Source organism: Danio aesculapii, chromosome 22, assembly GCF_903798145.1.
Source record: "Danio aesculapii chromosome 22, fDanAes4.1, whole genome shotgun sequence".
Taxonomy (NCBI): domain Eukaryota; kingdom Metazoa; phylum Chordata; class Actinopteri; order Cypriniformes; family Danionidae; genus Danio; species Danio aesculapii.
Genome location: NC_079456.1, coordinates 30,893,903 through 30,919,539, shown reverse-complemented (window position 1 = coordinate 30,919,539; position 25,637 = coordinate 30,893,903). Strand labels below are relative to the sequence as shown.

The window sequence follows — 25,637 nt, the reverse complement described above, 5'->3', positions numbered from 1 at the left end:
ACCCTCCAACCTACAAATTACTCTTTCATCTAGTGGCTGAAAGGGTTAAAGTTCAAGTTCATGACCTGTTGTGTATTTGTTCACACTTTTGGGATGCCTATGAAAATCTTCACCTCTAGCTTGTTACTCGTAGCAGGTGGCTGATAATAACATCTTAATCTGACAAGTACTTGACATGAGGTCTAATACAATGAATGAACATTAAAAAAAACAGCTTATATAATTGCATGTTTGCTCCATTACTTCTCAAAGCTTTTGTACACATGGTTTATGTTATAGTGTGTTTGAGATGTTTTCTATATATGAGTCCCTTGAAGATAAAAAGAACCATATGTTAAGTTTGGGGGAAAGAGAGGGAGGGCCTTACCCAGGTTGATTGCTCTCTTAGGGCACGAGGTGGGGCTGCAACATACATCTCCACTATTTGTGTTTGTTTCCTTGGAAACCTCTGAATGTTCGACTGAGTGGACGACAGATGTTTCTGAGTGTGTGTGTATTCATAGAGGAGTGGTCATACAAAACTTGTGAGAAAGTCTTTTGGCTCATGGGGTAATACATCATTGTCTTACACACCCACGCTGTTTCTGTTTCCTGACTACGCAATCCCCTTCCAGGAAACACTCGTTGCTTCCTTCATCCATGCAAGCTTGGATTCAGTACGATTTTTGCTCAATGACAAGTCCCAAATCTATTGTCACAAGTCCATGTCAAGGCCAGAAGTTCAGCTTCATCTCATGAATGCTCGTAATTGACCCCACAATGCAATTGACTGTGAAATAATTTTTTTTTTGGATTGCGACAATGGCATCTGCAGATTTGAATGAGTCTCTTGTTCCTTTTTGTCTTTCTAATTTTCTTTCTTTTCTTATTTACTCATTCTATTGCCAGGAATGTTGAAATGGGTCCCTTCATGACTTCAAAAAGTAATGTTTTGACCTAAAGCCTGGCTCACACAGTGCAATTTTTAATAATCCTATATGATCGTAGCATGTCAGACTGCACAAGCATGATCCCCATGTCACATCGTAACATTTCAGTTGTCATGATATCAGACTGAACAACAATCAAGACATGCCAAACATGGACTAATAAGAACTTTTTTCTTTTTTCCCCACTGTTTGGCATCATCCATCGTCGGTGACACTTTCACTATCCTGCGTTCTGAAATGATACTTCATAGCCTACATAAACAATCTGTAGTGTTAAATTAGCTCACAGCATGCCTCAATAATAAAAAAAAAAACATTTCCTTGGGGCGGTTTGCAGTTCTCGCGCAAATTGCATCATCAGATTTGGTGTGCTTATTGGTTCTTGGTTTGATGCTCATCGAAGCTGAAGTCACACTGCAGGAGAGCGTCTGAAATCTTTGGACACTGCCAGAACTTTATCGGAGGGAAAATTTGATTGCAATTGGAATTAAGCAGCAATCGGGGAACATGTCACATTAATGATCAAAGACCACAGGTTTTAACCTAGGATTACAGAAATATTTTGGGTACTCCCAAATTTGTCTCAGTCAACCAAATCATGGCTTAAAACACAGTGTGAGCTGGGGTCCGTTCTTCGTCCATGGATTATTAAATTTGCTGGATTTGGTTATTGACAATTTGACACAATCCAGGATCATTTCCTTCTTCAAAACTTATCCGAGAGGACTTTAGTTGTGCTATTATCAGATCAAGTGTTAGATGAAACATTGTAATGGGAAATTGTTAGAACGGTACAGACTCTGGTTCCATTTCTGAACCCACTTGATGGCTCCTGCACCTTAACTGCACTGTTTATGATTCTCTTGGTGATTTTGATTAAAAACCAAAATGGAAAATGTTACAATAGCTATGATTTACTTTTGGATCTTGACGTCAAGCTACAACAAAACATTAGAAACTACTTTTATAAATATATATTATTAGGGTAAAGTTATCATTTCACATTGTGACCACAACTGATTAAGCACTAATTGTAGCTAAGCATTGGTTAATGACTCTGTTCCTGTCTACTTTCCTCCAAATCCAAGATTTCCTACTACGAACAGGTTTGACAGCACCATTTGAAATCTGCCATAAGGATCTAATCTGCGCCTCTGAAATGCCTGTGTCCCGAGGGGCTTGAACTTGTGTGGTCATGACATGGAGAGTCACAGCATTGCCATGTGATACATAGCACAAACCTCCTCTTTATCAGTTTATTTATCAGCGTTTACACAAAACTCGGCCTGTTACACATTGGGAAATGGTTCTCGGATAGTTCTTTTGGGAAAGGATGTTTTTAGTTGATCAGTTATATGCTGATTATTGATGTTTGTTTGGTTAGTGCAGTCAGTGGTGGACATCTGGTGGTCTGTGAAGAACTCTAAGTGATCTGTGAGTTGATTTGCAAATAAATAATTCAAATTAACTCATAACAATGAAGTCTACTGACATACATTTTTATTATAAAGCGATTCTATTGTTTCACCTTAGTAACTTGGATCACATTTAACAAAGCTCAAGATAAGGTTGCTGAAATTTGTGAAAAGCACAACATCACCAGAATAGGGGAATTCAATTGGTCAGATGATTTTATAAAAATTATAGATAAAATGCTAACATATTTTGTTGTTGAAGATGTGAACGAAGCATCTAATTTCATTACACATTTGAAAGGTTTTCACATCTATTATTCTAAATTACCGTCTGATGGCTTTTTTTGCAGCTCTTATGATCAAAAGAGCAGCATGTCTTTCTTTGTCATCTGCCATTTCAAGCGAGTTACCAGGTTGTTGGTATGAAATTAGTCTTGGCACTACTTATTCAGAAAATGCTTTGATCCACGTTGAGAATAAAAGGATACAAAGAATAGCTAATTAAACTCAGATCTGGGGCAGGATGAGTATGTACAGTGCCTTTTATTCAAGGCTATTCAAGGAGAAGATTAACTGGCTTGGATAACTTCTGGCAACGTGCTATGTATTTACAGTTTTCATAAATGGCTTAAGTGGACCAAGGATGCGGCTTTACATTGTGAACTTAAACAAAAACATTGCACATCAGACTCTTATTTTAAAAAAAAACCTAGGAAAATCCTGTTTTCCATTATGTTTAAAGTATTTAACGCACCCTGTGATGCTTGACTCCAATTGAATTAAAACAATCAGATATTAGCTTAAAACCCAAACAGTTCAAGGTAAAGTCATTTCCCCAGAGAAGCTTTCCCTTGATAAAACACAATCATAGAGAGGTCACGACTGAGTGAAAACTACAGTATTTGTCAAGCTGCATCCGCTGTTTTTGGAATATATAGTGCATCAAGCAGGAAATTTCACCTTTTACTCTCTGACAAGGTCGGATGTTTTACAAAATATTATCATCCAGCTGATGTGATAATATCTATGCATGCATGTAGTCAGGGTTGATATAGCAGGGCATTCATTTTGTTTAGTATTTGTCCATTTCTATGGAAACTAGTAGCTGTCATCTGTTGAGTATCCAAAATATGTCAACATACAAAGCTACAGTGGAGTCTGTTTATCTAATATGCACATGTTTTCTGGTCTGCTGCTCCATGTGTTACGCTTTCTACACTTGGGGAATTTGTTGACAGCTATCAGGTGATGCTGCAGTGCTACAGATGGATCTTGGCACACGTTACCGAATCAGCAATGAACTTTTACTGTCTGGCTGAATGACAGACATGAGAATTTGATACTGATAAGCAAGAATACCAGTACAGTCCCATGCAGGAGTATGAAGGAAGTGCGCATGATTTCAGACACATTCGCATGTAAAAATAAACAGTCTAAGGTGTGAAAATGATTTTAGGAAAGGTGTACCAACTTGTATTAAAATGTGTAGTCAATCTTTAGCTTTAGCTTGGCGGCGCAGTAGGTAGTGCTGTCGCCTCACAGCAAGAAGGTCGCTGGTTCGAGCCTTGGCTGGGTCAGTTGGCGTTTCTGTGTGGAGTTTGCATGTTCTCCCTGCGGTTGCGTGGGTTTCCTCCGGGTGCTCCGGTTTCCCCCACAGTCCAAAGACATGCAGTACAGGTGAATTGGGTAATCTAAATTGTCTGTAGTGTATGTGTGTGAGTGAGTGTGGATGGATGTTTCCCAGAGATGGGTTGCGGCTGGAAGGGCATCCGCTGCATAAAACATGTGCTGGATAAGTTGGCGGTTCATTCTGCTGTGGCAATCCCAAATTAATAAAGGGACTAAGCCGAAAAGAAAATGAATGAATGAATGAATCGTTAGCCTTTAGACTTATTAAACTTCTTCCTTATACAAATATCCAATCAGCCAATCACATGAAAGCAATTCAGTGCTTTTAGGAATGTACTTTGTCTAAAAGATCTGCTTGCCATCAAAACGAGTTTCACAACAGAGAAGAAAAGTGATTTAAATGGCTTATAATGCATTTATTGCAAGAGGTCAAATGAGTAAGGCAAGACTGATCTGAATGTGAATCTGATACTAAATCGCTAATAATAAATGTTCTTTTTACAGCATCTGCAGGGTGGGTGAAAAGTTACAAGGCTTTAGAAATAGATATTAAATTTAATATTTCTAATATTGCCTTTCGCTGTCGATGTCTTTACAATTGATGCAGGAAATAATACTATTTAGAGAATGTTTCCATTTTTACTTCAGAAGACACAATAATTTCTATAGCAATGCTGCCTAGTTCACAGGTATCAAACTGTTCCTGGAGGGCAGACTCCGTTCCTGGAGTTTAGTTTCAAGCCTAAATAAACACACCCGCTCAAACTAATTGAGTCCTTTAGAGTTGTTTGTTTTTAAATGTTAATGAAAGTGTAATTATGGTTTATAAAAATAACCCTAAATTTTCAGATATCAAAAATCATGGAAAATTGTACAGTAAAATAATGCTTGATGGCCCACACAAATATGTCTAGACCATGATGTTTGCATTTACCAATTTAGTTTCACTATTCCTGAACTAGTTTTCCTAATAACTTAATTTCTGTCCCTTCACACCAGAACTGACAGTCTCTCTCACATCTTTTTAAATGTACAAATATGTGTTTATGATCTTCTGAAATACTTGAGATCACCAGTTTAATGAGTTCGTCTCATTTTCAAGTTTACATTCAGGTTCAGTAAGTACAGTATGTCATTTAAATGAGTGTGTGTGTCTTTGTTTGTGTGGAAGAGCTGCTGAACATACACTGACTACATTGTTCATGAGTCAGGGTGGGTTAAATATTACCCTCTGGTCACAATGATTGTCCTTCCCTGAGAGATCAGACAAAAACAACCGCGCTATGATGAAATATGAGACACGATGGCCTGATTTGATATCACAACAACAGGTATGTGTGTGTCCGTCAATAACTGTAGGCTATAAATTACAGGTTTTATCAGTGCAAACAAAAGGTTTCACGACGAACGCAACACTTAGCAGTGATAAAGATGTTTCACAGAAGAGGCTGTAAATTGCCTTAACAGGATAGTTCACCTAAAACAAATTTCAATTTTATCACAGATAACTTACCCTCATGTCATTCATCTTCAAAACATGAATTAAAGAGCAAGTCAAATTATCTTATTTGCAGTTTGCAGCATAGTTGTACATCAGTGAAAACAGTCTGCAAAGTTGTTAATCAATAAAGTGCATGTCTCTCAAAAGGAAGAGTCAGCTCTGAATCATCTTAATGAGTAATTATATTTTTGAAATCTTTTGCCTGCTACCGCTCTGCATTATCACAATTGGTGACACATTTACCTTATCATGGTCTGCTTGCAAAATATGAACACTTTAAAATGGCCATTTCATTTCTAATACAGAATGACCAATTAAAATTAAATTGGCCAGCCGACTAATCAGAACAGAGTTGGTTTGTGGAGCAGGAAGTCTCAAACTAATTTAAAAGTACCATATCAAAACATTGATTCTAATATTAAGTGTATATTCTGAGATGTTTTTTGGACTCAGGTGCAATTAAACCTGTTGTAGAGGACTCCAACACAATATTAGTGCACTTTAAAATACCATGTGATCTGCTCTTTAAGATATTTTTATAAAATCCAGGAAATGTTTGTTAAATGTTCAAAGCCAGCAAGAACATCGTCAAAACAGTCTGGGTATCAACGATTCAACCGTAATTTTCTGAAGCTTCGAGAATACTTTAGGACACACACACACAAAATTTTATTTGACAATTCGTTCTCTTCAGCATCAGTTCTGGTCAGGCATTCACAAGATGAACAAAAGTCTAATAGGTTTAAAATGACATTAGGGTGAGTAATTAATGACAACATTTTCACTTTTGCGTGAACTAATTATTTAAGTCATGAGAGTTCAGGGTTTAAGGGCAGGGATTATCAAATTATGGGTTGAACCAAATATAAAAACCAAGTGCAAGGCTCGGATGTCTGTTAAAGTAAAGCGGTTTTGCGATGAGATCTTGTGTTTGCATTTCAACATTTTTGCATCACGTAAGGAAGTTAGACTACGTACAATGTGATACCTGTGGGAAACATGTGAAAGACCGAGAGGATTTTACCACACACATTACTGCCAGAGACAGTAAACAGTAAAAGGCGTCTGTTGGTGTAAATCCACAGGGAAGTACACGCACATGCGCACCTGTTCTGTTGATATTGCTTAAGTCAAATAGTAGGCAGAGGGAATTGTGGGAAAGAGTGTGATAAGAGGGCATAGTCTCTTCATAAATTTTTTTTCAGGGCAAACCACAAGACAAAGATTTTCCGCTCAGTTTTTTCGGCTTGCAGGAATTCCTTCATGTCTTCTGGCTGTCAATCTGGTTGACTGTTATCCCACTGGACTTTAGTGAACTGTCTCATGGAAACCATTTATTTATAGTCTGACTTTGCTGCAAGAGTTGATGGTTCACTTTGATTTTAATCAATTTTTGTCCATGATTTTGTTAGACATCAGTGTATAGACAACAAAAATAAGTAATTTACAAGAGTTTCTGGCAGACTTTTGTTTGTTTCAATCATTTTCTTTAACATATTACAATATAATCTACGTTTAATCTTAAAAAATGTACTTCGGATTGAATACATAATTTAATAATCACTCTTATAAAGACTTTACATGCTTTATTACTGAATGAATCTTGAATTTTGAAGCAATCTCTTGAACAAATTTACTTTAATACCTATTGGAATAACAAAGGAGATGCTAAATTCTTCGTTTGAAGACTTAAGTTCTGTGTGATAGGTACAGTAGGTGTGCACTGCACTTTTCCACATTGATGTTTCCACTTTCTCCAGTTCACATCTGTTCAGTTCGTCAGATCAGACGAAATGCAAACAAGCTAAAGAGCTGCTTTATAATAGAAACTGAAGTTATAATTCTGACTGAATCTGACACTGGCACTGTTTTTTTCATGCTTAACTGTAAAGCTATTTTATAAAGTGCTATGTAATTAAACGTGACTTGACTTGAGTGACAAATTGTAGAGCTTGAGCAAACATCTCCATCACTATAATCAGGTGATTTTTGTGGTTTTATCACTGCTGTCACTTTTCTGTTTATTTTGTTGAGATAAAAATCATGCAGCAGTATTCATCTGAACACAGCCGTATTTGTGGTGTATGAATGGCCGCTAACAGGACTTATATTGTTGCGAATGTATTCAAGAACTTCCCCATGTGTATATTAATACCTGAAATCTAAAGAGTTCACCATCATGTCTTTAGTTGTGAATTTGTATCTATATTTTTGGTATATTATACTTTATATTATACTGGTGGTAGTCTGTGTACACAAGAGTTATATAGGCGGACTGATCCTCATTTCCCTGATGGTGTCTGAGATAAGATGTATGTGGAGGTGAGTAATGTTTATCTGTCTGTGTTTATGTTGACAGGAAAATGAGGGAGATTTATGATTATGGTGTTATCTGACATGTCTGTCTTCTCTTAAGTTTCGGTTAGATACCTTATGCTATATGCAGGCACTAAGAGGACAGTGCCCTGTCTCCGAATGAGACACAATGAAACTGATAAAATATCCTCTGTAATATAGATTACAGAATGTTTTGCAATACTACTTTGCATTAAATGAATAATAATTACAACAGTTTTAGATAGAGTACTTATTTATTTGGTTTAGTCCGGAATGCCACACACTTACTAGAAGAGAGCACCTCCAGTGTTAAGGATGTGACATTTGCAGTAAATCTTGACATACATTTATAGACTGTACTCTCACCGGCCACTTTATTAGGTACACCTTACTAGTACCAGTTTGGACAATCTTTTGCCTCAGAACTGCCTTAATCCTTTGTGGCATAGATTCAGCCAGGCACTGGAAATATTCCTCTGAGATTTAAGGTCTATATTGACACGATAGCATCACTCAGTTGCTGCAGATTTATCGGCTGCATATCCATGATGCGAATCCCCATTCCACCACATCCCAAAGGTTGCAATCTATTGGATTGAGACCTGGTGACTGTGGAGGCCATTTGAGTACAGTGAACTCATTGTCATGTTCAAGAAACCAGTCTGAGATTATTCGTGCTTTGACATGGTGCGTTATCCTGCTGGAAGTAGCCATCAGAAGATGGGTACACTGTGGTCATAAAGGGATGGACATGGTCAGCAACAATACTCAGGTAGGCTGTGGTGTTGACACGATGCCCAATTAGTACTAATGGGCCCAAAGTGTGCCAAGAAAATGTCCCCCACACCATGACCACCAGCCTGAACCGTTGATGCAGGGCAGGATGGATCCATGTTCATGTTGTAGACGCGTTCTCTTTTTCGAATCATTCTCTGTAAACCCTAGAGATGGTTGTCCATGAAAATCCCAGTAGATCAGCAGTTTCTGAAATACTCAGACCAGGCCATCTGGCACCAACAACCATGCCTATGTTCAAAGTCACTTAAATCACCTTTCTTCTCAGTTTTAAATTGCAGCAGATCGTCCTTACCATGTCTACATGCCTAAATGCATTGAGTTGCTGCCATGTGATTGGCTGATGAGAAATTTGTGTAAACAAGCAGTTAGACAGGTGTACCTAATAAAGATGCCTTTAAGTTTATATGTTAACAGTACCGTGTATTAAAACATCTGTTTATTTTTTCAAAAACAACTAACCACAGAGTTAAGAGATCAGGAAAAATATAAATTTGTAAACGTGTTTTAAATGTTAAATGAGGAGGGGAAACTGTGTTATGGATGTGACCAAAAGATTACTACATGCTTTTTAGAAATTCTGTAAAAATAATGGCAAAAAATAAGACCAATCAAAAGGATAAGAGTTGGCTCATAGAACAAAAGTCATTTATTTTATTTTATATTTTTGCATATATGAGAAAAAGCTTTGCTATGGATGTGACCGATGTGATACTGACACTTTTGTGACACTGATGTGATTTCGGTAAATCAAATAATATCAGTTGAAAACATTGACAGACATTTTTGAGTATTTTTACAGTACTGTAAAATACAAGCCTGCACAAACAACTTAAAAAGAGTTTTTCTTTATTGGTGAATGTTTTTTTTTTCATGGCAAGGCTGACATTTACATGAAATTGCTCATCAGAAATATGTGATATGAAACGTCTCCAGCCTTCTGAACAGCACATAGCAGGAAGCCATTTACTTGATTTGTTTAATTTGAGCTGGGTGCTTTTAGAGGCCAATTATGAAATTGGTTTGTGTAGTTCAGTCAGGCTTTCAGTTATGTTTAAAGTACTAGTTGAAAAGTACTACTGTATCATTACATAATTTCATAATTTGTTTTTTCAAACAGTAGTTAAAGACGTGTATGCACCATAAAAAAGTTAAACACGTTTACCCCCAAAACTAGAGCCAGATGACGTTAACAACATGATGCTAATGTGATTTAAAATAGTTTACAAAAGTCACAACAAAATTACTGCTGTAAATAACTGCTGTAATAACCATGTAAAGACAATGACATAAAACACACTTTTGTATTGAAAGAATAAATATAAGCTGTGTGTTTCTGCTATCCTTGTCCCAGATTACTCCATTTTATGTGAATTAAGGCAAATGTGATCTTTGCTTGCTTTAAAAAACGACATCAAATTCTTATCTTGTAGCCTAGTCCACCGCATGTCTCGGATGATGAGCTGAACTTGTATTGAACTCAAAACATTGATTAAATCTGGAATGCAGCAGGACACAGTACAACACTTTTACTGTTCATTGCTCATTTTTTTATTTGACGATAAATAGGGCAGATTTTTTGGCATTGAATCACAGCTGTGTTCCACTTGCTAATGAAATAATCTAGTGCTGTAAAAAGTGCCCGTGTTCATATCTTTGTGTAGATTGCTTGTGTCTGAATTGAGGATTTAACTCAATTATAGTGTGTGGATTTGTGTCACACATTCTCTCTCTCTGTTTCTCTCTCAACCACACATACAGGTTTGATTTTGTGAATTGTGGGGACTTTCTGAGGGTTTCCATAGTTATTATACAGTACAATTTTTTTCTATTGGCCAACCCAACACCACACCACAAACTGTGTGCAGTATTACTTTTAAAAAAAACCTCTTTCTGTATGATTTATAAGCCTTTTGAAAAATAGGGATATCAGCAATGTCCTTATAATTCGCCATCTCCTTGTAATAACCGTGTTATACCCATGTCATTATACACATTTGTGCCTTTTTGTGTCACAAAAACACACAGAGAGAGAGAGAGAGTATTGTAAACACTGACCTTTAATTCTTTTAGCCTGGACACAAATGGGCGGGGCACAGAGAAATCTTACAATCCGATTGGTCGATGAGATTTGTGTGCTCAGAGAAGGGGCCGGATTAGTTGATCACATGACCGCTTCAGTTTTTCTCTCCTGAAACAGATCCTAGCAAACACACACACGTACATACACAAACACACGCTCTACAACCGAAAATTCCCCTTTTACGAGGAAAGAGGAGTGTCGCAGTGTGAGAGTTGCCTTTTGAGCTTTACTGAGTGGATTTGCGGACTGTTTGTGGAGTTTTGGGAGTGTTTTTGTCGAGTTTAATCCTTTGAGGTAATCTGGGATTCCTGAGGCGGGAATGAGAGAGATGCGCTCGGGCGCTCACTGGACTTTCACTCTGTGAGGAGCAAACAGGTGAGTTTATCGGCTTAAAATCAGGGAAACTTATTTGTTTTCTTTACTGTGTTTTCATTAAAACTCTTGGTGTCGATCACAAATATTACTTGACTGTAACGTAATCACAACAGCATTAACAGACTTAAAGGAGGACTTCAACCGTCACTATTTTTGAATTCTTCAATGTTAAGTTTTTCTCAAGTCTTGTAAAAGTTTATAACTTATTGCTCTCTTTTGCTTACCTTGTCGATATTTTCTGCGCTAGGACGCACACACCCCCTCGCTCGTTCACAGTCCGCTATTCTGAGCCCGAGACCCTTTTACCGCAACTGAAATCTGAGTCTGGAAATCTCTCGCGCCCTATTTATAGAGGCGCTAAAGATAAAAAGAGAAATAGTACGGCACACTTGATGATGAGGGGGTGTGGAGTATGGGGGGGGGCACACACTGTGAAGTCACTCAAAAGGTACTTTGAACTCGGTTAAAAATTCATTAATGTCATGACATTTGCTAAATAAAATCGCTGTTGCTTTCATTTTGATTAATTAACAATTAACTTTAGATTAAAGCAGTAACATGATTAACATGCACTAGCCTACTCAGGATTGTAGACTTGGTAAGTACATGCTATTTTTTTTTACTTCTTTACTTACTTAAATACTAAGCAATAAGAGGTTCCTTTAAAAATTCTGGTTCCAGTAATAAAATCCCCATCCAACAATGAAGCATGTAAAATCTTTATAATAATGATTATTGAATTATGTATTCAAACGGGGGTAATGTGTTTTAAAATTTCACATTTAAAGGGATAGTTCACCCAGAAATGAAAGGTCTGCTATCATTTACTCACCCTTTGCTTGTTGCAGTCCTTTTTGAATTATTTTGGTTTGTTAAATGCAAAATATATTTTGAAGAAAGCTGGAAACGTGACCATTGACTTCCATAGTATTTGTTTTTTCTATGGAACTCAGTGGTTACAGGCTTTCAACTTTCTTCAGGAGAAAAGAAAATCATAAAGGTTTTCAAACACTTGATGGTGAGTAAATAGTGAGTAAAGTTAAATTTTCTCTTTAATTATCTCTTTAATTCAAACTATCTCTTTAATTCAAACAAAACGTGTAATTTCAATTGCTATGAAATTTAGTAGTATCAGTTTCTGCTGTAAATGTCTGTCTACTTATTTTGTCAGTGTACTGGTTGTAATGGGAGTCCTGTATCTAAACGGTGAGAAAAGCAGTTGCACAATGAGGCATTGACTATAGGACACACAGAATCTTGTGACTTGCACTGCTGGTGTCTCTCTAGTGTATTTTATTGTCTTGTTTGGCTATTGTATTACTAGAGTCCTTTCTGTAATTGCAGCACTGCTCTATGCAAAGAAATCCTGCACAGCAGTTCATTATTGCCTTGAATGTGGAGAGCGAACAGCTGTTATAGAGGATCCTCCCCATTTCTTTCTCCACATTTCTCACACACTTTTTTTTTTTATCCCCTGACAGTTTGAAACAATCAACAACACGTCCCAGATCAGCGCGACGTTTTATGTAAAGCTGTCGATAAGCTGAGATTGACAGTCAGGGTTATGTAATTTCATACACAGGACATCTGCCGACTGTAGATTCATATTTAGCAGATTTGATCTCCAATAAGCAGTTTGTTTTTATACAGACGGTGGAAAGTTTTAGATGGGTACTTCATGCTAAAATTACACCCTGTCAAGCCTCTAAAGTAGCAAAAAGGGGTCTTTATGATTACGCTACTATTAAGAATGCTTTGGGTTGGTACAGTAATTTTAATGTTTTTGAAATAAGCTTCTTATTCTCTGCAAGGCTGAATTTATTTATTCATATCAGCAACACAGTAAAAACTAAGTTTGCCAAAAATTGCAGTTAAAGGAAAACTTCACTTTTTCAATGTCATTTTATAAGTTCCCTGTAGTTAAACAGTCAAGTTTTACCATTTTTTTATCCATTCTCACTTTGATCTTAGCTTAGCATAAATTAGTGAATCGGATTAGATCATTAGTTAGCATCACGCTCAAAAATGACCTAAAACAAGTGTCTTAGGTAAAGCTTGACTGTAGCTTCTGTAGTTACATCGTGCACCAACGCCTACAGTCAAGCTACAGCTATTATAATATAGATTTTACATGCTCCAAGCTATTATAAATGTTTCTTAAAATGAAATATATTGTGTTCAATGGGAAAAAAAAAGTTTTTTTTTTTTTTTGTTTTCTTTTACCCAGACATAAAAAAAAAACTAGTTTTAGAGCAGTGATCACAATACTGTGATACTGTGAAACCATGATATTTTTATCCAAGGTTATCATACATACCGTCATAAACTTATACCGGCCCATGCCTAGTTGCAACTGCTTTCTTTTTTTATTAATGCTTTGCACCTTTTCCCCAAGACTTTATTATTTTGTTTTCTTCTACTCACGGAAATAAATTTGCTCTATGTGTAAGTAAATTAAGTAATATTAAAATGTTTAATTTAAAAAAGTGAAATGAAATGGAAGCAATGTTAATGTTGTGTTGCTTAATTTTGAGAGGTCTGTTTTGTTAGCATTCATTAATGAATAGAAAGTACAAAAAAAGCATTATATATTGTGGCAATAATAAATGTCTTTCACTTTTGACCAATTTAATCCATTATTGATGAAAAAAAGTTTTTATTACTTTAATAAAAAATCACTAACACTTAAGTTTAAGTACCAATTATTATTATATAAACAGTTAAAACGTACTTACAAAGTATAATATTATTCTACATCCCTAATCCCAGCCAATACCTTAATCCAACTTCTACCTTATTACCTATTAATTACTTGGTAATTTGTTGAACTGGTTTGTTAATTGCAGGAATTGTACATTAAAATAAAGTGACCAAAAAGGTCACTGACCGCAAACTTTTGCAAGTAGGGTTTTTTTGTTTTGTTTTTCAGAAAACTGCAAGTTAAACAGACTACTATAATAAAGGTGCTTTTCCTATTCCTCTTTCATTTTCAGAACACCATTACAAGCATTTAAATTGAGCAATTTTGAAATAAAAGGCAGTTTAAATGCCATTGGAAAAGTCAGAGCGAGTTAAACCATGTTTGTGTTTCTGCATCTTAAAGGGGCAAATTCTGTGGTTATTGTCTGCTTATATACACCCACCTGTTGTTTTCATTGTTTAGGGTAGTTCATAATTCTGCCTTTCAGGCTTGGCAGCCTTCGTGTCGTGTTTCTGCTTCTGGATTGGTGTGTCAGAGTTGTCGTCATCCTTCAGCACACGACTGTTGTCACCACTCAGTCAGTAGTTTGGATTTTTGCATCATGAATTGAAACGTTAGCTGTTGCGTGTATGCATGCAGCTTAACATAAGCAGTATCCACTTAAGCTCCCTCTTTTCCTAGAGTTTGTGATTATTGTTATATTATTATTATACATTTTTGTTTACATGGCTGTTTTACCCAGAACGCAACTCTTATTAAATAAGGTTCTGTTTTTCTATTCTTGCACGTGTGTGAAATGTGTGGTGTAGTATTGCTGCTTGTTGGCTTAGGCTCTTTTATTGAGCCCACCCGGTGTATTTATGTGTGTGTGTGCACTTTTCTGGCTGAGTTGTGTGTCTCTAATCTGAACCATCTTTCCAAGTGCCATTTGACCTGAATGAGCAGCTTAGCAACGTACAGCAGAGAAAAGAAACCCCCTGCGTCCTCCAGAATGAGTGTGAGAGGAGAGTGGGGGTGAAAGAGAGACGCACAGGTGAAAGCTTTTACCGAGGCCTGGGAAATGCCTGACACAGTCTGGCACAACAGCAGAAGGATTTGACAACAGCTCAATGTCTGATTTCTGTGGTGTTTGCGAGTCTTTACTCTTATTAGGGATTTGAACAAACCTTGCGGCAAGTAGTATTAAACTTCACCACGAAACTGGTCTCATATTTGTTTGTATTAGTCATGTATTACTCAAATCAAGAGCATTGTGCGGTTACATTTGTAAGCAAACAATCATATATATATATATATATATATATATATATATATATTTATCAGGACTTGAAACTAACCTTTTTTTCTTGGTAGCACCGGTGCTCCTAACTTCAAAAATTGAGGTGCACCCACCAAAAATTATGAGCACCGTTACTACAAGTTTTATATTAACAGATTTATTGCATTTGAAATCAACACTAATCAAAACTAACAAACAAAAAAAAGTCTGCACACGCCCACCGGCCCTACACGCACTGCTTGACATGAATGAGATAAACTGAGTTAGCCATAATAACTTTGCTGTTCTTACGGGTGGAGTCTGATATTGCGAACATGATATTGATATATAACTTATTATTTGCATACTTCATCTTAATAGCAGTAACGGTCTTTTCATGAGCTGCAATATTATGGCTCGTTTCCGCTGAGTGGTACGGTTCGATAAAAACCGTACCACTTTTTCGGCACCCTTTCGAAAGGGTACCAAACAAAAGGCAGAGCTAGACGCGCAACTGAACGCTATTGGTTTACAGAGATACGTCATTCGCTTGCGCAACAAGTTAGAATGAAAACAAAAAACCCACCATGTTTGAAATACACAGCGAGAGATTATAGCGGAATTATAAATGCATGTAATAACGAGCCATGGTCGATCTGGGCTCAAACAAACCTTGTTGTCGTCTTGAAGAACAGCCACAAAGTCATGGAGTAGAGCAGAATCTACCCTGTGCCTCGTAGTTTTTTAGCAGAATATCTGCAATAACAAACTTCTTAACCTAATGATAATAACCTGCGCTTGATTATTGACGTGCTTTTGAAACCCGATCCTGTCAGACACTGACAAACGTGAGAGTGAAGCGTGAAAAAGCAAAGGAGAAGCCGGAAAAAAAGGAGCACATTTTTCAGCAAACATGAACAAAATGCCATGTATAACTATTATCTTCACCTTTTTATACTAATATGAACTGGGAAGGATGGAATTGCTCTCTAACAGAGGCTACATGTGCTGCTGAAGATTACAGACACAGATGAGAGGTATTCGCTGACTGTAGGCTATATTTTGTGTTGTTTTTGAACCTAAATACGAACGAAATGTCTGCTGTGTGTAGTTCTTCTGTAGTTAGTAACATCGGAGACTGTAAGGGGCTGTATGTGTTTATATATTTTCATTTATTTATTTATTTTATATAATTACAGACATTACAGTAGGTTCTTTCGCATTGATCATTGATCTGCAGTTATAATCAAATCATGTTCATAGAAGAGTTAGTAATAAACATTTCTACACAAGTATTTATGTGTGTAAAGCATCATGACAACTGCTTCAAACCAGTCCTGAGCACTGCGTTTGATGTTTTTTGGTGCGAAGATGCATTCTGCATGAATTTCTCCTAAATCTGCGCATATGGTGAACATTTTGCAGTGAAAACTGGTTAAATTATTTTTTTATTATTATATTTTAATAAGAAAGTTTGTTAAAGTTTGTTTTAGACGCATTTTGAAACCTTATAAATGTTTTGACAAAAATATGTTTTTTTTTTTTTTTTTTTTTTTTTTTTTTTTTTTTTTTTTTTACAAGTGAACAATATTTTGCTTAGTGTTGGTTTATGTTCTTGCACAGTAGATGGTTTAGGCCTGTAATGGATAAATGAAAGACTCTTAATGCCGCCAGTAGGTGACAGCCATCCTTGTCGTGATCAGTGAATTCACTAAATTATTCATTCAAGTGATTCATTCAAAATGGTTGATGCATTTAGAAATAAGCTATCTTTATAAATAGATGAGTTAATCACTGCTTGGTTCAAAAGAATTATTAAGGATGTATTCACACTTGGTTCAATTGCCTGGTCCGAATGCAAGTTCAATTGTCCCCCTCCCCTTGCCACCTTCTCAGTTTGTTTGTGTTCACTTTGTCTTTTTTCCTTCTGAACCTTATGATTGCATCATCGAGCTGCTGTTGTGTCTACAGCTGTTGTTAGGTGATTGAAAGACCTACGCACATTGCGGTTGTCCAGCTTTTACTGAAACTTTTGGTTTTGGTAAAATACAGAGAGCGACTTGCGTCTATCTGTCGCAAAAATATTGAAAAGAACATAACACAATATCTGCAGAAGTGGCTTTTGGAGAAGACAAGCAGACATTTGCACTGGGTCAGTCCTACTTGGCGCCAAGATATTGTTAGTTCATACACAGACATACACACACGAATGAACATTATGAAAGCTAAAGTTTGTTGTACAGTTGGCATTTCACTTTTGTTATTTGGTATGATTGCAATTACACAGAAGTGAACCGGACCAGAATTTGTGCGAACCGTACCCCAGACCACCTCTTTCAGGCGGATTCGTTTACAGTTTGTGGGTACACAGCCAAGTTCAAAAGACCGAAATTACACTAGCTCAACGCACCGTACCTTGACATCAAACAAACCCGGGTGTGCACTAAAAGGGCTAGCGTATAAGTACCCCAAGTAACAAAACACCATCGTGTTACTCTAAGATGCACCAATGTCTTGCTCTGGCTTTACTTAACACAATTTTAGTTTGATGAATCCTAAAAAGCACAATATTGTACAGTATGTAAAATAGAACTTACTTAGTTTAACAGTCAAATCAATATCATACTGGTATTCCTTAAATATTCAATACTGAATACTTTTGTACTCTTGTTTATTTAATTTACATTTTTGTTTTACAAAATGTACAATTTTGTAAAATGGTTGACATACTTTTAAGCACTACACACCCTTCTTTACTGTCACTTTTAATCAATTGAATGCATCCTTGCTGTTTTTAAATGACCTGTGAATATAGATGTTTGTAATGCTTCACACAGTTGCACACACTAAAAGAGACAGAAATCGTAATGGCTGCAACAATAGTGTGTGTGTTTGTGCGAGAGAGCTGAAATCAGGCTTAAGTAAACCTGATAGTGTTATAGGATAGTGTTGCCCTCCTGTTGGTTGACCTGACGCCACCCTTCACTGTTGGCTGGACAGACGCTCTTTTCTCTTTTTCGAGAGTGAACCATTGTGAACAACCATACTCTCAGTAAGCCAGTTTAGCTAATGTGTGGTTGCTTGTTTTTTGACTTTATTGATCGGTGTGTGTGTGTTTGTATGGGATGATGAGTCCGGCCTCCCTCGGAGCATTACTGATCCAGACAGCTTTGCTAGTCAAATGAAGTGCTCTGTGTGTTTTTTTTTTTTCGGGGAGCAGTATGTATTGTTCTGTGTTTATTACAATTCCTTTTTCAATGCTTGTTGTTTATTGTGTATTTTTATTTATTTTTTTAAATGTAGAAGTTTTCTGTGTTAATCCATGTTACTAGTTATAATTGAACTTTTAGTAATTACAAAAACATTATATGCTGACCATTCATATTTTTCATTCAAAATTTTGCTCTCTACTTACTAGTTATTTCTGAGTGGAATTGTTTTGAAGTAGGAAAATAAGTACACTGTATTTTCTGGAATGTATTTAAAAGTTTGTTGTGTATGAGGTAAACTAAAGTACTTTTATGATTTATATTTTTAAAATATAATAATGTGACAACATCAATGGAATTTGGACTTTTACAAAGAAATAGTCTTGCACAGTTTCTAATCTAATTGGAAATCTAATCTAATTAATCTAAATAATGAAGTTTTCACAGAAAATTCTTAATATAAATCTCTCTTTCTCACACAAGTGACAAGAAGAGTGAGATACATGTACAAAAATGTATTACATGAAATCCGTCCTTAAATCATACTGAGACTTTTAACTTCTTTTAAAGCAAGATTTTATCATGTGGTTTTTACCAGGTGTTTATGTTTTTAGCGTGTTGGTCTTTCAATACTGTCTCATGTTTTTATGCTTAAAGATAAACATTCACCTCTGTGTATGTTTTGCAAGATATTCCTGTCCATCAGACATACTATGTGGGACGTTAGTATGGGTTTTAGAACGGGTTTTAAGTCAAGCAGAAAGTCATAAAAACGGTTGTTTCAAACTAACATCGCTCGTATATGTGGGTGAAGTGATGACATTTAGGGCCAATCACATTCATATCTGTTGGGCATGTGAGCACAATGGCCAATCAGTATTTGTAAAAAAGAAACAGCACTTAAGATTTTTCAAATCTGATCAATTTGTATCAGAGTCAATACGTTTGACATCCCTGGTATTTATGTAGCTTTTAGTATCGATTTGTATCGAAGTCAATACTTTTGACATCTCTGGTACTTATAGCTTTTAGTATCGATTTGTATCGAAGTCAATACTTTTGACATTCTGTTATTTATATAGCTTTTAGTATCAATTTGTATTGAAGTTAATACTTTTGACATCCCTGGTATTTATATAGCTTTTAGTATCGATATGTATTGAAGTCGATACTTTTGACATTGCTGGTATTTATATACTTCTAGTATCCATTTGATTGAAGTCGATATTTTTGTAGCATTTGTATTACTGTAATAGTTTTTTCCTTGAAGATAGCTTTCGATGCTGACGTGGCATTAAAATAAACCGTTGAAATAAACTAATAAAATAAACTAATTTCTGACTTTCTCTCCAGGTGAAGACAGCAGGTAAATCCGCTAGAGATGAGTGGTGATCCAAGACAGGAGGTGGTGACGACCCCTCCACCACCCAGCGTGGGCAAGAGAGAGGGATACTTCGATCGTGTCAATGAAAATGACCCTGAATATCTGCGCGCACGCAACATGTCACCCGACCTGCGGCAAGACTTTAACATGATGGAGCAGAAGAAGAGGGTCACACAGATACTACAGAGTCCAGTAAGAAAGCACACACGCATGTTGTGAGCTAAAGAAATGGACACAAAGATTATTAAATTATGTGTTAGATAAAGCTTTTTTTTTTTTGAATATTCCAGCCATTAACTGTGTTTTTGAGCCAAAAAGGAAAATGTGGTTGACCAGGACCCAGTGAAATGAGTTTATGAATGTGACCTGTGAATCAGTATAGTAGATCAGAGTAATGAATTGGACCATTTTTTTTGGATCAGCAACAAGGAGAGGAGGGAAAAGTGATTTGCTTTACATTTATTACAAGAACAGAACAGCAATGAACTTTTGGTTTTAACGAGAATAACTTATAGAACCTGGGATTTTTAACAAAAATTAAATCAAGAAATAACCCGCTGAATAAATAACATTTTGAAATAATATATCTAATACCAGGCGTCACGGTGGCGCAGTGGGTTGCATGATCGCCTCACAGGAAGAAGGTCGCTGGTTCGAGCCTTGTCTGGGTTTGTTGGCATTTCTGTGTGGAGTTTGCATGTTCTCCCCGTGTTCGTGTGGGTTTCCTCCAGGTGCTCCGGTTTCCCCCACAGTCCAAAGACTTGTGGTATAGATGAATTGGGTAAGCTAAATTGTTCGTAGTGTATGTGTTTGAATGAGTGTGTATGGATATTTCCCAGTGATGGGTTGCAGCCGAAAGGGCATCCACTGCGTAAAACATATGCTGGATAAGTTGGCGGTTCATTTCGCTGTGGCGACCCCATATTAATAAAGGGACTAAGCCGAAAAGAAAGTGAATGAATTAATGAATGAATATTTAATACTCCGGTTGTGAAAGAAAACTTCACTACTGTTGCTGTCTTGCTGATAATGTTAAATATAAATATATAAATATGTAATGACATTATAATCATGTCCAACAACAGTATTATTATCTTTTTATAACAATATTTTTTTGTCTCATTTTCAATAATGATTAAATAACTCACTCATAAATTATGACTGGATGTCGCCGCCTATTGGTTTAAGTGTTTTCTCTCCTTTAGTTTTATTGTTTTGGAAAAAAAAATGTCCACGTTGTCTTTTTGCTAAACTTTATTTTAATGATTAATTCAATTACATTTTGTCATTAAAAACTTCAATTACCTTTTTTAGTAAATGATTTTCTAGACTCTATTACTATTTACTGTTACTCTATAACTATTTTAATAGTTAAATGTATCACAAAATTTTTTCTGATAAAAAAATCTTTAGGAACTCTATAAAATCATATATGTATATGTATATGTACTCATATATGTATGTTTTGTAACATAAATGTCTTTATTTTTTGTTTATAAAATAATTTATTTAATATGTTTTTCAAACTGACCGGTTGTTGTGAAAATACTTTAATATATCTGTTTACGTAATAGTAAACAGTGAAAAATATGTAGTAAAATAAATTCAATGTGACGATATTAGAAAAATCTAACATTGTGATTTTTTAAAAAAAAATTTTTATTTTTGTTTTTTAATTTTACGATATGTATTGCGACATGAATAAAATTTCACTAGATGAGTTGAATACCTATTTGCAAGAAATTTGGATAAATTGGGATTCAAGAATTGATTGGGATGATTCTGTAGGGGAATACAAATGCTAAAATACATGAAACAATCTACAAACGTAGATAAATTCAATAAAGAAAAAGATACCAATTAAATAAACAGCGTTTGATTATTTTCCGGTGAGTCAAACTGTATTTAGCTATACAGAAATTGAATAATCAAATGTAAAATAATACTGCATAGTCATTGTTTTATAAACAACTCAGTCGATATAAATTTTCCAAAGTTACAAATGGTACAGTTTTTTATACCTGAATGCGTTTAAAACACTCACATGGTCACAGGTCTCCAAAAACACTTGCGAAACGATAAATTATAATCCAGACTCAGCATTGCGTTTGCTCGCGATGTGATTATTGCGAATGATCATATTGTGATAACAATGCTGAAACGATATATAAAGTTTGTCTGTTCCTGTACTTATATCATGAACACAAGTTTCACTTGTGCTTGAGCATATGCGTAGTAAACTAATCCACACCGTTTCGAATTTCTCATTCATTATGTTGCTGTTTACTAGTCATTGAATTGTTATGGAATTGTTATATCCTTCGCCTACGTTTTCTTTTCAGTGCACATTTAAACAGCATTTATCTGCACAGTATTGTAAAACAAACATGTTTTGGTCTGTTGGCACTGTATAAGGATGTTTTCCTGCCGATTGAATCAGCAAGAATGTGCTTTCAATGTAAAATCGTTTACTTATAGGCTTTATAGGTTGTCTCGAGCCATGTGGTTTTGAATAAATGCCACACTGCCGTGAAGTTTAAATTCAAGACTTGGCATGAGCTTCTAAAGTTAGTTCTGAAGCCAGCTGGTTTGCACCTTACACTGCCGCTTTCTGCTCACAATGAAAGATTTATGCTTTATTCTTGTCAGAGGAGCAGGTTTTTCATCAAGTTAATTGTGTGTTTGGTATGATGTTTTGAGTTACGTCTCAGTCGTACGCATAAAAGCCACAGCTGCAGTATAAAACCCATGTGGAAGACCACACCCGATTACACACACACACCGCCGTCATCCACATCTCACTTATAAACAACACAGTCCAGCCAGAGATGCACAGTCCAGCACCTCTGACCTACAGTATAGAGAGATTATACACACACACACACACTCACTCACAAGATTACAGTTAACACACGCCGGAGAGATTACAGTGAACATACTGCACAGATTACACCCCTGCGGACATTTCAGCAAACACACACTGTGTTTAAAGAAACGTTCTGGCTTCAATACAAGTTAAGCTGTATGGGGAACATCTGTCACATTCTGTCGATTAACATAGCACAGCATTCCAGCTCATCACTCACTTCGTAAAAATGACCATCAAAATTTTTTTATCCTTTTTTAAAGTTTGGGGTCAGTTTTAAATTTGTTAGAAAGGCAGTTAATTAATCAAAAGTGGCAGTGAAAGCATTTGTAATGCTGCAAAAGTGAAAGTTATTTTAAACAGTTTATTCATCATGATGCATCAGTTTCCACCATAATATTAAGACACATTTTACTTATCTATCTATCTATCTATCTATCTGTCTGTCCGTCAATCCATCCGTCTGTCCATTGTTCTATCTATATCTCTATTGTTTTATTATTCTATCTATCGTTCCGCACAATTACAGTCTAAAATGCGCAGATATCACAGCTGAATCGCGGTGGAGAAAACTCGTGCAACAAAGTAACACGTGTGTGTGTGTGTGTGTCTGTGGTTCTGCTGTAACAGTTGTCTGCTTTTTAAGTCACGTTAGTTAGATCATTTTAATTACTCGCGCTGTCCTCCATTACTCGTTCTGTCTATCTGTCTATCTGTCTGTCTGTCTGTCTGTCTGTCTGTCTATCTATCGTTCTATCTATCATTCTATCGTTCTATCGATGGTTCTATTATTCTATTTATCGTTCTATCTATCATTCTATTATTCTATATATCGTTCTATTATTCTATCTATCGTTCTATCTATCGTTCTATCGTTCTATCTATCGATCTATCTATCTATCTATCTATCTATCTATCTATCTATCTATCTATCTACCGTTCTATCTATCTATCTACCGTTCTATCTATCTATCTATCTATCTATCTATCTATCTATCTATCTATCTATCTATCTATCTATCTATCTATCTATCTATCTATCTATCTGTCTATCTGTCTGTCTGTCTGTCTGTCTGTCTGTCTGTCTGTCTGTCTGTCTGTCTGTCTGTCTGTCTGTCTATCTATCTATCTATCGTTCTATCTATCGTTCTATCTATTGTTCTATCGTTTTATCATTCTATCTACCGTTCTATCATTCTTTCTATCGTTCTGTCTATCGATCTATCGTTCTATCCATCTATCGTTCTATCTATCTATCATTCTATCTATCGTTCTATCTGTCGTTCTATCTGTCTGTCTATCTAATACAATGAATGCAAGAGTCAAAAAACCTAAACCAAGCTAGCACAAAAAAGAGAGAAAATATTTAATAACATACAAACTTTTTACTATATAATAATATATAAAATATTATTTAAAAAATTTAGTTTAATGATATAATTGTAAAAATCCATAGAATCTCCATAGACTCCAAACCCCTTTTTAACTTTTGAAGTTGTGAAATTCTGCATAGTTTGATCATTCGTAACTCTTTGGTTGTTGTTTTTAATTTGAAGCGACATGCTTGAAATTATCCACAGGATTAGAGTGTCAGTATGTGAACGTGAAATAGATTCCTTCTGTCATTGTAGTGTCTGTGATTGTGATGGTCGGAGGCAGAGTGACAGCGCGGTTAATTACAGCACTGCCCACCGGGCTTTATTAGCAGCAGCTGTCCGTGCACGTGTTTCTGAGGCGCACACTACATACTATTCTCGCTCATCCTTCAGTCTGTATGGAAAGCAGCCAGGCAGGGTATGCAGCAGGTGTATCGGCACACAGGGCCTGTGTGTTTACGTCTGCACTATCAGAGCTGATTCAACAAGCCTCTCTTTCATCTCTCTCTCCGTCTGTAGCATCAGCGCTCTGCGTGTGTGCGTGTGTTTGGAAGAGAGCTGCTTAAATTACACGTCTGTCCGGAGACTGTGTTTAAGGTCAGACTATTATAGGCAGGGCGGAGTTTGCTATGTTCAGACCTCATCTGTGCTGTCACAACCAAAACAAATCAAGACGTCTCAAAATTAAAGGGATAGTTCGCCCAAAATTTAAATTTTTATGCTATTTCTGCACAATATTGGAAAAAACTGACATTGAGATGTTTGGTTTTTCTGCCATATAATTACAATAAATATCACTATTTGGAGAAGATTCACAATTTTATATTGATTGTGATGATTTTGTTTGGGAGTGCATCTGCATAAAATATACAAAACGATGCAAAAATACACTAAATATTATTATTTAAAATAGAGCTGCACGATATTGGAAAAATGGACATTGCAATATTTTGCTTTTCAGCAATATATATTGCAATATGAAATATATTTCACCAGATGAATTGTATAAGTCTTTTTGTGAAGAATTCACTATTTCGGAATGTTTGGGGGGACTTTATATTGAAGTGCATCTGCACAAATTATTAAAATTAACTTTTTACCAAATTATTATTTTTCGTTTAAAAAACATACAAATGAGAGTTAAAAAAAGGGTTTTATATTTGTCTGTTAGGGATGCAATGGTTCTCAGTAAAAAAAACATGTTGTCCTCCCACGGTTTGGTGCGTCCTGTGATCCGCGGTTCAGAATATGCAGTATTACAATTGGTTTGTTAATAAAAATAACTACAACAAAGCAGTTCCGTCTTTGTACACTTCTGGTTACCTTTCACACTCATTATACGTTTGAGGACCTATCCAATCACCTCTTAGTATGTAAATCTGTTGCTGACATCACGTTTCATCGTGTGTTGGTGTGTGCGTGTGTTTGAGGAGTTTCTGTGGGTTTCAGCATGGCAAGTGAAGGAGATACAGCGCAAATGCTTAGGTGAGGCCAAATCACAGCGCATTGCCCTCAGTGTTTCAACATTTCAACAGACACAAAAACCTAACAAATGCCTTTTTTGTTGCAAAGATATCCTAGTGGTCACTAATAGCCAGATCGAGGTCTGTGTCCAGTCACAGAAGCTTCCTATACGCACACAGACATACAACAGCTCCCTGAAATCATAATAAAATCAACAAAAAATCATAAATAAAAATGTGTTGTATAATGTTAACAGAAGTAATCAATGATTTAAAGTTCTCAATTATTAAGATGAGTTGGCATGATTATTATCTG

The 25,637-nt window shown here is 36.0% G+C and overlaps 1 protein-coding gene across 9 annotated transcripts in view; it reads left to right on the top strand.

Annotated features, from left to right (window-relative positions):
- The window catches only part of add3a (adducin 3 (gamma) a), a 175,074-nt gene that overhangs the window by 95,291 nt on the left and 54,146 nt on the right, over window positions 1-25,637 (top strand). For 5 of the 9 annotated variants that reach the window (XM_056447741.1, XM_056447739.1, XM_056447740.1 and 2 more), the window contains exons 1-2: window positions 10,790-11,064; window positions 19,586-19,808. In XM_056447741.1, the coding sequence (XP_056303716.1) occupies window positions 19,614-19,808 (195 nt within the window). In that variant the 5' untranslated portion in view covers window positions 10,790-11,064; window positions 19,586-19,613. Of the gene's footprint in view, window positions 1-10,789; window positions 11,065-11,594; window positions 11,663-19,585; window positions 19,809-25,637 lie in introns of those variants that run through there. The other 4 variants (XM_056447734.1, XM_056447735.1, XM_056447736.1 and 1 more) reach the window with 2 other exon arrangements.